Source organism: Pan paniscus, chromosome 6, assembly GCF_029289425.2.
Source record: "Pan paniscus chromosome 6, NHGRI_mPanPan1-v2.0_pri, whole genome shotgun sequence".
Taxonomy (NCBI): Eukaryota; Metazoa; Chordata; class Mammalia; order Primates; family Hominidae; genus Pan; species Pan paniscus.
In genome coordinates, this window is record NC_073255.2 from 196,287,549 (window position 1) to 196,299,717 (window position 12,169).

The window sequence follows — 12,169 nt, forward strand, 5'->3', positions numbered from 1 at the left end:
CTAATAAATGTAAATGTGCTTACATCTTTTGGCCCAGCTCCTACCTCCCGGCAGCCTCTCCAGGCCCAGAACTTTCTCCAGTCAGTCTCTACAGACCAAGCTCATGACTCACCATGGCCTATTTAGGCCCATACCCTACATCACGGCAGTCTCCGCAGATGAGGCTACTGCCTCACAACAGCCTCCACAGGCACAGCTCCATCGTTACAATGGCCTCTTTAGACCCAGCTCCTGCCTCCCAGCCTTCTCTCCAGGCCCTGAACTTTCTCCGTAAGTTGAGGTAGCTGGGACTGTAGGTATACATGATGATACTTGGGTAATTTTTAAATTGTTTTGTAGACATGGGGTCTCACTTTGTTGGCCAGGCTGGTTTCAAACTAATGGCCTCAAGTGACCCTTCCACCCCTGCCTCCCATCCTCGAGGTATTTGCCACCACAAGGAGCACTTGTTCAATTTTCTAAAAAAGAAATTTCTAAAGTAAGGCTGTGGGATGATGGCAGGAAGATAAAAGAAAAACAGAAGCATAAGTTAAAATGACTTATTCACACATATTCTTTTGACAGCAAGAAGAACTTTTAGTATATACATTCCTTACAAACAAACAAAAGGCAGGTAAACAATGTTGTATAGGAACTTCAACACACACTGTACAGTATTCCCACTTTGCTGACATAAGTTATGGAAATTTCGTAGTTTACTTGAGTGTCGCTACCAGTATTTTGCTTCTCTGATGATTTTTATCAACTTCCTCATCTGTTAACTTCTCTCCAAGGTATGTCATGTCACGACATACTGCCGCTGCACGAACATGGCCAGTGTCTTCCTATTCAACATGTAGAATGCTTTCCTAATTTCTCTTTTTACTCTCTGTCTTTGTGTTCTGCATTTTCCTTACTTTTATTGTCAGAAACTCCAGAAAGTCAATCGTACTAATTTATCACGATTTGCTTTATTAATTTATACTTTGCTTATATGGAATTTTGCCCAGCAGACCTCATTACAGTTTCTAACCTGTTTTATTTATTTATTTTTTTTCTGAGACAGGGTCTCCCTCTGTTGTCCAAGGCTGGAGTGTAGTAGCGCTATCGCAGCTGACCGCAGCCTCAACCTTCCAGGCTGAAGCGATCCTCCCACCTCAACCTCCCACGTGGCTGAGACTACAGGTGCTTGCCACTATGCCCAACTAATATTTGGAATTTTCGTATACGTGGATTCCAGAGGGGTGACAGCAAAACGTGAGTAAGCATGGATTTTGGTATATGCAGAGATGGGGGGCTGGAACTGATTCTGTATACTGAGGGACGACGACTGTATATGTTTTTACAATTACGCTGTAGGATACATACTGTTGCATAGCCTTGAAAATAATAATTTTTAATTGAGTGGAATAATAATAATATTGCTAAAAGTAGCAGCTGGCCAGGTGTGGTGGCTCACACTGGTAATCGCAACACTTTGGGAGGCTGAGGCAGGAGGATGGCTTGAGGCCAAGAGTTTGCGATAGGCCTTGGAAACGCAGGGGGAGTCACCATCCCTACAGAAAAACACATGAATTAGCCTAGTGTGGTGGCATGTTCCTGTAGTCCCAGCTACTTGGGAGGCTGAGGTGGGAGGATCACTTGAGCCCAGGGAGGCTGAGACTGCAGTGAGTCATGATCAGGCCTCTGCACTCCAGTCTGGGTGACAGAGTGAGACCCTGTCTCAAAACAACAAAAAAGTAGCCGCTAACATCAACTGACCTTTTACCAGGTGCCTACTGATACCATAGTTTAATTTCTTAGAACTGTTTCTTATTTCACTTAGCAACTCTGTCTTCAGTTACTCCCAGATTTTTACTGTGTGTGTACAGATGATCTTTTGTTTGGATTGAATTGTCTCCCCAGAAGTAAGATTACTGTGAGTCATGGTGAATGGACATTCTCATTACCCTTGATGTAAATCGACAGGGTTTTGGGTGCCTCCCAGCTATAATCTTAGCACTTTGGGAGGCCAAGAGAGGAGGATTGCTTGAGGCCAAGAGTTGGAGGAGGCAGTATGGCAGTATGGTGAGACCCTGTCTCCATTATTTTAAAAAATTGACAGGCTTTACCCGGGAAGGCTTATACACAATTTAAACACCCCTCATAGTATAAGAAAGTGCCCATTTCACTGCACCTTTGCCAGCACAGGGTATTATAATTTAGTAAGTCATTTTTTGTTTGATTATTTTAAATAGACAAAAGACCTCATGTTACTCTACTTGTCACATTTCAACATCTTTCCTCAGCTTATTGGCTCTATTTCTTTTCTGTCTGTAAATGGTTGTTGTTGTTTTGTTCTTTGAGACAGGGTCTTGCTCTGTCACCAGGCTGGACTGTAGTGGCATAATCATGCCTCACTGCAGCCTTGACCTCCCAGGCTCAAACTTCCGCATTCCGAGTAGCTGGGACTACAAGTGTGCACCACCACTCCCAGGTAACTTTTTTCTTCTTTTGGATAGAGACAGGGTCTCACTGTGTTGTCCAGACCGGTCTCTAGCTCCTGGCCTTAAGCAATCCTCCTGCATTAGCTTCTCAAATGGCTGGAATTTCAGGCATGAGCCACCATGCCTGGCCTGGGCTAGTCCCGTATTCTCTAGAGTTCTCTTTACTTTGTGCTAGCCAATCTCTCATTATGCTGTTCACCTGTTATAATGAATAATTCTCCATATTAAATTTTACCACTTTAAACTTTTGAGTGGTTTATGCTTCCTGATTGGACTCTGACTAATATGTTAGGAAGGGTCCCAGGAGGTAAACCCACACAGATGGGATTTGGGCATAGGTTTGGTTTCCCAGGGGGCAGTGCTGAGCTCTTTGCCAGTGGGAAATGGGATGCTGGTGATTTCCAGTAGGTGACCTCACAGTGACTCAAGCTACCTCTTACTGTTGATTGTGACAAAATGCCAGCTGAGGCACATGCCTTGGGAGCTAAGTGGTTGCTGCCCTTGACCACTGTGAAGACTGGTGTGGGAAGGGTCGCTTTGGATGCACTTGAGCAGGGGTCCCCAACCCCTGAGCCATGGAGCCGTAGGGAGCCACACAGCAGGAGGTGAGTGGTGTCGAGTGAGGGAGTGAGGGAAGCTTCGTCTGTATTTACAGCCACTCCCCTTTGCTCACATTCCCACCTGAGCTCCGCCTTCTCAGATGAGCAGCAGCATTAGATTCTCATAGGAGAACGCACCCTGTTGTGAACCGTGCATGTGAGGGATCTAGGTGGCGCTGTCCTTATGAGAATCTAATACCTATTGATCTGTCACTTTCTCCCATCACGCTCAGGTGGGACCATCCAGTTTCAGGAAAACAAGCTTAACACGCCCACTGATTGGACATTATGGTGAGTTCTATAATTATTTTATTATATATTGGATATATAATAAATATATATATTTATTATATATATTAATATGTTAAATATATTAATATATTAAATATATTATTATATATTGTAATAATGGAAATAAAGTCCCTAATAAATGTAAATGTGCTTAAATCTTTTGGCCCAGCTCCTACCTCCCGGCAGCCTCTCCAGGCCCAGAACTTTCTCCAGTCAGCCTCTACAGACCAAGCTCATGACTCACAATGGCCTATTTAGGCCCATACCCTACGTCACGGCAGTCTCCGCAGATGAGGCTACTGCCTCACAACAGCCTCCACAGGCACAGCTCCATCGGATATTGGATATATCCAATATCCACAGCCCACAGCTTCCTCAAGCCAAGCTCCCCAGGCCCAGGTCAGGCCTCATGGTGGCCTCTCCAGGATGAGCTCCTGCCCTCCGATGGCACCTGCAGGCCCCAAATGGTCTCCGGTCGGTGGGCTCCTCCACGCCAAGCTTGGGCCTCCCGGCGACCTCTGCAGGCCCAAGTTGTCCTGAAGTTGGCATCTCCCGGCCGTGCCTCCCAGCAAGTAAGCAAGCTCTTTTGGCTCAACTCCTGCCCAGCTCCCAACCGCCTTTGTGGGCCCCGAACTTTCTCCAGCCAAGTTCTTCGGGCCTAATTCCTGCCGCCCGGTGGCCTGTACGGGCCCAGCAATGGTTGGAGAACAGCCTATGCAGGTCCCCGCTCTTGCCTCCCAGGGGCCTCTCCAGGCCCAGCTCTTGACCCCACGGCGGCCTCTCAGGGCCAAGTCCCTGCCTGCCTCCCAGCAGCCCACATGCGGCCCAGCTCCTCCCTCACGGAGGCCTGTTGATGCCCATGCCTCTGGCACCCTGCCCAGAGGCATGAGCCCCTGCCTCACACCGGCCCCTCCCACGCTGAGAGAGGTCAGCGTGAGCCCTTGCCTCACACCGGCCCCTCCCACGCTGAGAGAGGTCAGAGTGAGCCCCATGCCTCACACCGGCCCCTCCCACGCTGAGAGAGGTCAGCGTGAGCCCCTTGCCTCACACCGGCCCCTCCCACGCTGAGAGAGGTCAGAGTGAGCCCTTGCCTCACACCGGCCCCTCCCATGCTGAGAGAGGTCAGAGTGAGCCCTTGCCTCACACCGGCCCCTCCCACGCTGAGAGAGGTCAGCGTGAGCCCCTTACCTCACACCGGCCCCTCCCACGCTGAGAGAGGTCGTGAGCCCTTGCCTAACACCGGCCCCTCCCATGCTGAGAGAGGTCAGAGTGAGCCCCTTGCCTCACACCGGCCCCTCCCACACTGAGAGACGTCAGCCTGAGCCCTTGCCTCACACCGGCCCCTCCCACGCTGAGAGAGGTCAGCGTGAGCCCCTTGCCTCACACCGGCCCCTCCCACGCTGAGAGAGGTCAGAGTGAGCCCCATGCCTCACACCGGCCCCTCCCACGCTGAGAGAGGTCAGCGTGAGCCCCTTGCCTCACACCGGCCCCTCCCACGCTGAGAGAGGTCGTGAGCCCTTGCCTAACACCGGCCCCTCCCATGCTGAGAGAGGTCAGAGTGAGCCCCTTGCCTCACACCGGCCCCTCCCACGCTGAGAGACGTCAGCCTGAGCCCTTGCCTCACACCGGCCCCTCCCACGCTGAGAGAGGTCAGCGTGAGCCCCTTGCCTCACACCGGCCCCTCCCACGCTGAGAGAGGTCAGCGTGAGCCCTTGCCTCACACCGGCCCCTCCCACGCTGAGAGAAGTCAGAGTGAGCCCCATGCCTCACACCGGCCCCTCCCACGCTGAGAGAGGTCAGCGTGAGCCCTTGCCTCACACCGGCCCCTCCCATGCTGAGAGAGGTCAGCGTGAGCCCTTGCCTCACACCGGCCCCTCCCACGCTGAGAGACGTCAGCCTGAGCCCTTGCCTCACACCGGCCCCTCCCACGCTGAGAGAGGTCAGCGTGAGCCCCTTGCCTCACACCGGCCCCTCCCACGCTGAGAGAGGTCAGCGTGAGCCCCATGCCTCACACCGGCCCCTCCCACGCTGAGAGAGGTCAGCGTGAGCCCCTTGCCTCACACCGGCCCCTCCCACGCTGAGAGAGGTCAGAGTGAGCCCTTGCCTCACACCGGCCCCTCCCATGCTGAGAGAGGTCAGAGTGAGCCCTTGCCTCACACCGGCCCCTCCCACGCTGAGAGAGGTCAGCGTGAGCGCTTGCCTCACACCGGCCCCTCCCACGCTGAGAGAGGTCAGCGTGAGCCCCTTACCTCACACCGGCCCCTCCCACGCTGAGAGAGGTCGTGAGCCCTTGCCTAACACCGGCCCCTCCCATGCTAAGAGAGGTCAGAGTGAGCCCCTTGCCTCACACCGGCCCCTCCCATGCTGAGAGAGGTCAGAGTGAGCCCTTGCCTCACACCGGCCCCTCCCATGCTGAGAGAGGTCAGCGTGAGCCCCTTGCCTCACACCGGCCCCTCCCACGCTGATAGAGGTCAGCGTGAGCCCTTGCCTCACACCGGCCCCTCCCACGCTGAGAGAAGTCAGAGTGAGCCCCATGCGTCACACCGGCCCCTCCCACGCTGAGAGAGGTCAGCGTGAGCCCTTGCCTCACACCGGCCCCTCCCACGCTGAGAGAGGTCACAGTGAGCCCCATGCCTCACACCGGCCCCTCCCACGCTGAGAGAGGTCAGAGTGAGCCCCATGCCTCATACCGCCCCCTCCCACGGTGAGAGAGGTCAGCGTGAGCCCTTGCCTGACACCGGCCCCTCCCACGCTGAGAGAGGTCAGCGTGAGCCCCATGCCTCACACCGGCCCCTCCCACGCTGAGAGAGGTCAGCGTGAGCCCTTGCCTCACACCGGCCCCTCCCACGCTGAGAGAGGTCAGCGTGAGCCCTTGCCTCACACCGGCCCCTCCCACGCTGAGAGAGGTCAGAGTGAGCCCCATGCCTCACACCGGCCCCTCCCACGCTGAGAGAGGTCAGAGTGAGCCCCATGCCTCACACCGCCCCCTCCCACGGTGAGAGAGGTCAGCGTGAGCCCTTGCCTCACACCGGCCCCTCCCACGCTGAGAGAGGTCAGAGTGAGCCCCATGCCTCACACCGGCCCCTCCCACGCTGAGAGAGGTCAGCGTGAGCCCCTTGCCTCGCACCGTCCCCTCCCTCGCTGACAGAGGTCAGCCTGAGCCCCTTGCCTCACACCGGCCCCTCCCACGCTGAGAGAGGTCAGCGTGAGCCCTTGCCTCACACCGGCCCCTCCCACGCTGAGAGAGGTCAGCGTGAGCCCCTTGCCTCACACCGGCCCCTCCCACGCTGAGAGAGGTCAGCGTGAGCCCTTGCCTCACACCGGCCCCTCCCACGCTGAGAGAGGTCAGCGTGAGCCCCTTGCCTCACACCGGCCCCTCCCACGCTGAGAGAGGTCAGCGTGAGCCCCTTGCCTCACACCGGCCCCTCCCACGCTGAGAGAGGTCAGCGTGAGCCCTTGCCTCACACTGGCCCCTCCCATGCTGAGAGAGGTCAGCGCGAGCCCCTTGCCTCACACCGGCCCCTCCCACGCTGAGAGAGGTCAGAGTGAGCCCTTGCCTCACACCGGCCCCTCCCACGCTGAGAGAGGTCAGCGTGAGCCCCTGCCTCAACAGGCCACCGTGAGGGAGGAGCAGGGTCGCACGTGGGCTGCTGGGAGGTAGGCAGGTCCTTGGGCCTGGGAGGTCGTGGTGGGGCGAGAGCTGGGCCTGGAGACACCCCTCTGAGGCAACAGCGGGGCCTACAGACTCTGTTCTCCAGCCGGAGCTGGGACTGTTCAGGTACTGGGAGGCGGGATGTGGGTCTGAAGAGCTTGGTTGCCGAAACTTCGGTGTCTACAAACGCAGGCGGGAGCTGAGCCAAAAAAGCTTGTTTCCTGGGAGGTGGGAGATGCAGCCAAGAGAAACAGCTGTGCCTGCAGAGGCTGCCATGTGGGAGGCTGAGGCCGGGCCTCCTCAAATCGGCCTCTCCAGAGCCACTTGTAGCCTCCCGGCGTCCTCTCCGGGCCCAGCTCTTCCTCCTGGCTGTGTCTCCAGGCCTGACTCTGGCCTCCCAACAACGTCTTTGGACTCAGCTCCTGCCCAGCTCCCAGCGGCCCTGGTAGGCCCACCACTTCCCGAAGCCAAGCTCCCCAGGCCCAGCTCAGGCCTCACGGTGGCCTCTCCAGGCTCAGCTCCTGCCCTCCGATGGCAAGGTCGGTGGGCTCCTCTAGGCCCAGCTTGGGCCTCCCGGCGGCCTCTGCAGGCCCAAATCGTCCTGAAGTCGGCCTCTCCAGGCCCAGCTCCGGCCTCCCGGCGGCCTCTGCAGGCCCAAGTCGTCGTCAAGTCGGCCTGGAATTGGGCCTGGAAGAGCAGCAAGTCGGCCTTCCCGGGCCCAGCTCCGTCCTCTCGGCGGCCTCTCCAGGTGCAAAACTTCCTCGAGTCAGCCTCTCCAGGCCCAGCTCCTCCTGCCTCCCAGTGGCCTCTTTCAGCCCAGACCAGCTCATGGCTCTTGGCGGCCTTCCCAGGCCCCGCTTTTGACTTTTGGTGGCCTCTTCAGGCCCAGAACTTGACCTCCAGTGGGCCTTTGCAGGCCTGGCCTCCTGCCTCTCAAAGGTCTGCATGGGCCTGGACTCACAGCGGACTCACAGCGGACTCTCCATGCCCAGCTAGCCCTTGCCTCATTGCGGCCTCCCGAGTCCAAAGCTCCTGCCTCTCGGCCGCTTCGGCAGGCCCAGCTCCCGCCTGCCAGTGGCCTCTTTAGGCCCAGCTCATTCGTCACAACGGCCTTCCCAGGCCCCGTTTTTCCCTTCCGGCAGCCTCTTGGCCTCTAATTTGTTTATCTTTTGTGTATAAATCCCAAAATATTGAATTTTGGAATATTTCCACCATTATGTAAATATTTTGGTAGGTGATTTATTTGGGGTGAGTTTCTGCACCAAGCCCGAATTTTTTATTTTATTTTACTGATTATTTGGTGTTAAACAGGTTTAATGACGGTCATGGCAACTTTTTGGCACAATGAAAAATATCGCCCATGATCAACGTGTTCTGTTCTGGGGAAGGGGGCAAAGGCAGGGTGAATCACTTTCTTAAAAAGTATAGCTCAAGTTGGGAGTGCAGAGGGAATGGGGAGAAAACCCTCCCGCTGCCTGTGTTGAAGTGCAGGAGACCCCACCCCCATACTCACCTGAGTCCAGCCCCCCTCTGCCCCCCGGGTGGCTCAGCCCAGCTCCTGCTTAGGAGAGCCTTAGTGTTGAGAGGGACCCTGATGACTGAGGAGCCTGGTAGCTCCAGGTCGCCCACACTTTCAGGTCTCTTGCCCCAGAAGGTGGCAGGATCCATTGGGAGGAAACAGGTCGCCTTGGAAGGCGTCCGTGGGTCCCCATCCCCAGGGGTAGGGGCCATAGGGGGCCCGCTCTGCTGCCTTGACCATACTCCTGGGCTTTGAAGGATCCTGGGCCCAGTAAGAAGGAGGTGGGTGCCAAGGTTGAGGAGGAAGCATCCGAGTATGTGTAGGGGGAGGACAGGGTGGGAGCATAGACTTTGCCAAAAGCTGCAGGTGGATCGGGGGACCCTGGGGGCTCAGGATCCAGCAAGGGGCAGCAGGAGTAAAGGAGGAAGGAATGACAGGTGCAAGTACCTTCCCACCAAAGCCCTTGTTGCCCTCTGGCTCCTCCCCAGAGTTGTCCCCACTCTCAAGTCAGTCACCCACTCCTTGAACTTGAGATCAGTGTCAGTGGTGCTAAAGCCATCATCAGCCATGACATCATCACCCCCTCCTCCTCATGGATGACCGTGTGCTCCTCGTCACTCGCCATGTCCTCACTGGCCATCTGCTGGGAATGAGCATCTCAAGTGGGCAGCAGCAGGGCTGCCCACTGGTCACCTCCCTCACCAGGGGCTGCAAAGTGGCCTGGAGCTCCATACTGAGTAGAAGGCTTTGGGCCAGAGTATGATGCAGTGCCAGACACCACCTGTGTCAGTTCCTGTAGTGCCTGACGGTCTATTTCCTTGCCGTCCAGGCTGTGTACCCCCCTGTGGGAGAAGGCTTGGGCCAGGCTGAGCCAGGTTCCCTGACTGTGTGCAGCCGTTCTGCCCCACAGAAGCTGCTCCTTGGTATCCGAGCTCTGGAGTGTTTAGGTTGCAACTGACAGGAGTTCAGAGGACACCCCAGGGGCAGTGGCAGTGCCCGTCTCTGATATGCTCCGCTCCCACGAGCCCTTGTTACACTCCTGCTAGCCCCTGGCTTGTGGGCTTGGCCTCTGAGCTGGACTTCTTTCGGTCCTTGTTGCAAGTGGGCCACCTTCACCTGGAAGGCCAGGTCGTGGTATTTCTGCATCTCATTGGGCCCCAGGGTGTACCACCGCTCGCTCAGCATCTGGCTGACGGTCCGGATATCCTGGTTGGAGTGACCCTGGTGCGCCCTGCCAGGGCCTGGTGCCGCTTGCTGAAGATCATGACCGCCACTCATGGGCCACCGGATGTGGTCCTTGTCCCATTTGTTGGGGCTGCGTCCATCCTTCTCAGAAGATGAGTCCTGTTCCTTGCGCAGGGCACTGAGGGACTGGGCCTGACATCATCTGAGTGGTGGAGGCAACTGGGTGTCAGGAGACATGATGGAGAGGAAAGCATCATCATGGTCATTCTCTGTCTCACTGTCCAGCAGGGACTCCCCTGAGGGGCCCAGGGCTCCTCCTCCATGGTGGGAGGTGAGCTTTTACCAGGTTCCACCACCCCCAAAGTGTGTGGGGTTGCGGGCCCTGGGCTTTCAGGGCAGGTGGCTCCAGGGGGCCGCCCAGGGTCAACACTCCCTGTCCCACCTGGTGGACGCTCATGAGCAACAGCTGCCAACTTGGCAGGTTGTTTTCTCTGGTTGGAGGCCACTGAGTGACTGGCAGGTTGCTGGGCCTCGTGTGGCTGCAGGGAGGGGTGAGGAAGGGGATGGAGTACCAGGGGAACAGGGCCACAGAGTGACCTTCCACATTCCTCCACACGAACATGCTGACGCCACGGGAGGCCTCACTGAACGCAGGCCTGGGGGCCGAGTACTTGGTCCGGGCGGGGGGTTCCTGGCAGGGGCTCACACCTCGCCCCCTCCTCAGCCAAGGTGGCTTGGGCCCAGAGAAGGGGGGGTTGGAGAGGAGCAGAAGGCCAGGCCTCAAGTTTTGTTTTTTTTGTTTGTTTTTTTGTTTTTGAAATGTAGTTTGACTCTTGTCACCCAGGCTGGAGTGCAGTGGCACGATCTCAGTGGCCTTCATACCTGGCTAATTTTTTGTATTTTTACTGGAGGTGGGGTTTTGCCATGTTGGCCAGGCTGGTCTTGACCTCCCGACCTCAGGTGATCCACCCACCTCAGCCTCCCAAAATGGGATTACAGGCATGAGCCACTGCTCCCAACTTCATTCATTTTTACTTGAAAAACTCTGTTAAGTATTTTTTTAAGGTAGACCTAGTGGTCCTGAATGCCCTCAGCTTTGTTTGTTGAGGAAGCACGTTATTTGTTTTTTCTTTCTGAAGGACAGCTTTGTCAGACATAGTATTAGTTGCTGGCAGTTTTTTTTCTTTCAGCACTTTGAATGTAGTATTTGATTCTCTCCTGACCTGCAAAGTTTCTTTAACTTTTGACTATTTGATTATATTGTGACTTGGTGAGTATCTATTTGGTTTGAACCTCTTTAGGAATCTTTAAGCTTCATGGATTTAGATGTCTAAATCTTTCCCATGATTTAGGCAGTTTTCAGCCATTCTTTAAATAAACTTTCTTCTCCTTTCTCTACTTTCCTTCCCAAACTCCTATAAACTGACAATGGTTTGCCTAATGGTGTCTTGTTGGCTTTCTTTTCTCTGTCTTTTTTTCCTTTTCTTTTCTTTTTTTTTGAGACAGAGTCATGCTCTGTCACCCAGGCTGGAGTGCAATGTGTGGTCTGGGCTCACTAGGGTTAGGGTTAGGGTTAGGGTTAGGGTTAGGGTTAGGGTTAGGGTTAGGGTTAGGGTTAGGGTTAGGGTTAGGGTTAGGGTTAGGGTTAGGGTTAGGGTTAGGGTTAGGGTTAGGGTTAGGGTTAGGGTTAGGGTTAGGGTTAGGGTTAGGGTTAGGGTTAGGGTTAGGGTTAGGGTTAGGGTTAGGGTTAGGGTTAGGGTTAGGGTTAGGGTTAGGGTTAGGGTTAGGGTTAGGGTTAGGGTTAGGGTTAGGGTTAGGGTTAGGGTTAGGGTTAGGGTTAGGGTTAGGGTTAGGGTTAGGGTTAGGGTTAGGGTTAGGGTTAGGGTTAGGGTTAGGGTTAGGGTTAGGGTTAGGGTTAGGGTTAGGGTTAGGGTTAGGGTTAGGGTTAGGGTTAGGGTTAGGGTTAGGGTTAGGGTTAGGGTTAGGGTTAGGGTTAGGGTTAGGGTTAGGGTTAGGGTTAGGGTTAGGGTTAGGGTTAGGGTTAGGGTTAGGGTTAGGGTTAGGGTTAGGGTTAGGGTTAGGGTTAGGGTTAGGGTTAGGGTTAGGGTTAGGGTTAGGGTTAGGGTTAGGGTTAGGGTTAGGGTTAGGGTTAGGGTTAGGGTTAGGGTTAGGGTTAGGGTTAGGGTTAGGGTTAGGGTTAGGGTTAGGGTTAGGGTTAGGGTTAGGGTTAGGGTTAGGGTTAGGGTTAGGGTTAGGGTTAGGGTTAGGGTTAGGGTTAGGGTTAGGGTTAGGGTTAGGGTTAGGGTTAGGGTTAGGGTTAGGGTTAGGGTTAGGGTTAGGGTTAGGGTTAGGGTTAGGGTTAGGGTTAGGGTTAGGGTTAGGGTTAGGGTTAGGGTTAGGGTTAGGGTTAGGGTTAGGGTTAGGGTTAGGGTTAGGGTTAGGGTTAGGGTTAGGGTTA

General features: G+C 55.2%; 1 protein-coding gene and 2 pseudogenes across 1 annotated transcript; 2 read left to right on the plus strand and 1 right to left on the minus strand.

The window, feature by feature from the left end:
- The first annotated feature begins 276 nt into the window (after nucleotides 1–276).
- LOC134730725 (putative uncharacterized protein FLJ46235) lies at nucleotides 277–8,230 on the plus strand (annotated as a pseudogene).
- LOC117975329 (putative uncharacterized protein FLJ44672) lies at nucleotides 6,985–8,371 on the plus strand. The gene has a single exon (XM_055115613.2). It carries the CDS (start codon nucleotides 7,243–7,245, stop codon nucleotides 8,092–8,094), a length of 852 nt encoding a protein of 283 aa, XP_054971588.1. The 5' UTR covers nucleotides 6,985–7,242; the 3' UTR covers nucleotides 8,095–8,371.
- Nucleotides 8,311–10,822, minus strand: LOC117978122 (protein capicua homolog; annotated as a pseudogene).
- Between the last annotated feature and the right edge of the window lie 1,347 nt (nucleotides 10,823–12,169).

Excerpts from the sequence above, each read along its gene's own strand:
- LOC117975329 (XM_055115613.2), top strand. The coding sequence starts at position 7,243 with ATGCAGCCAAGAGAAACAGCTGTGCCTGCAGAGGCTGCCATGTGGGAG.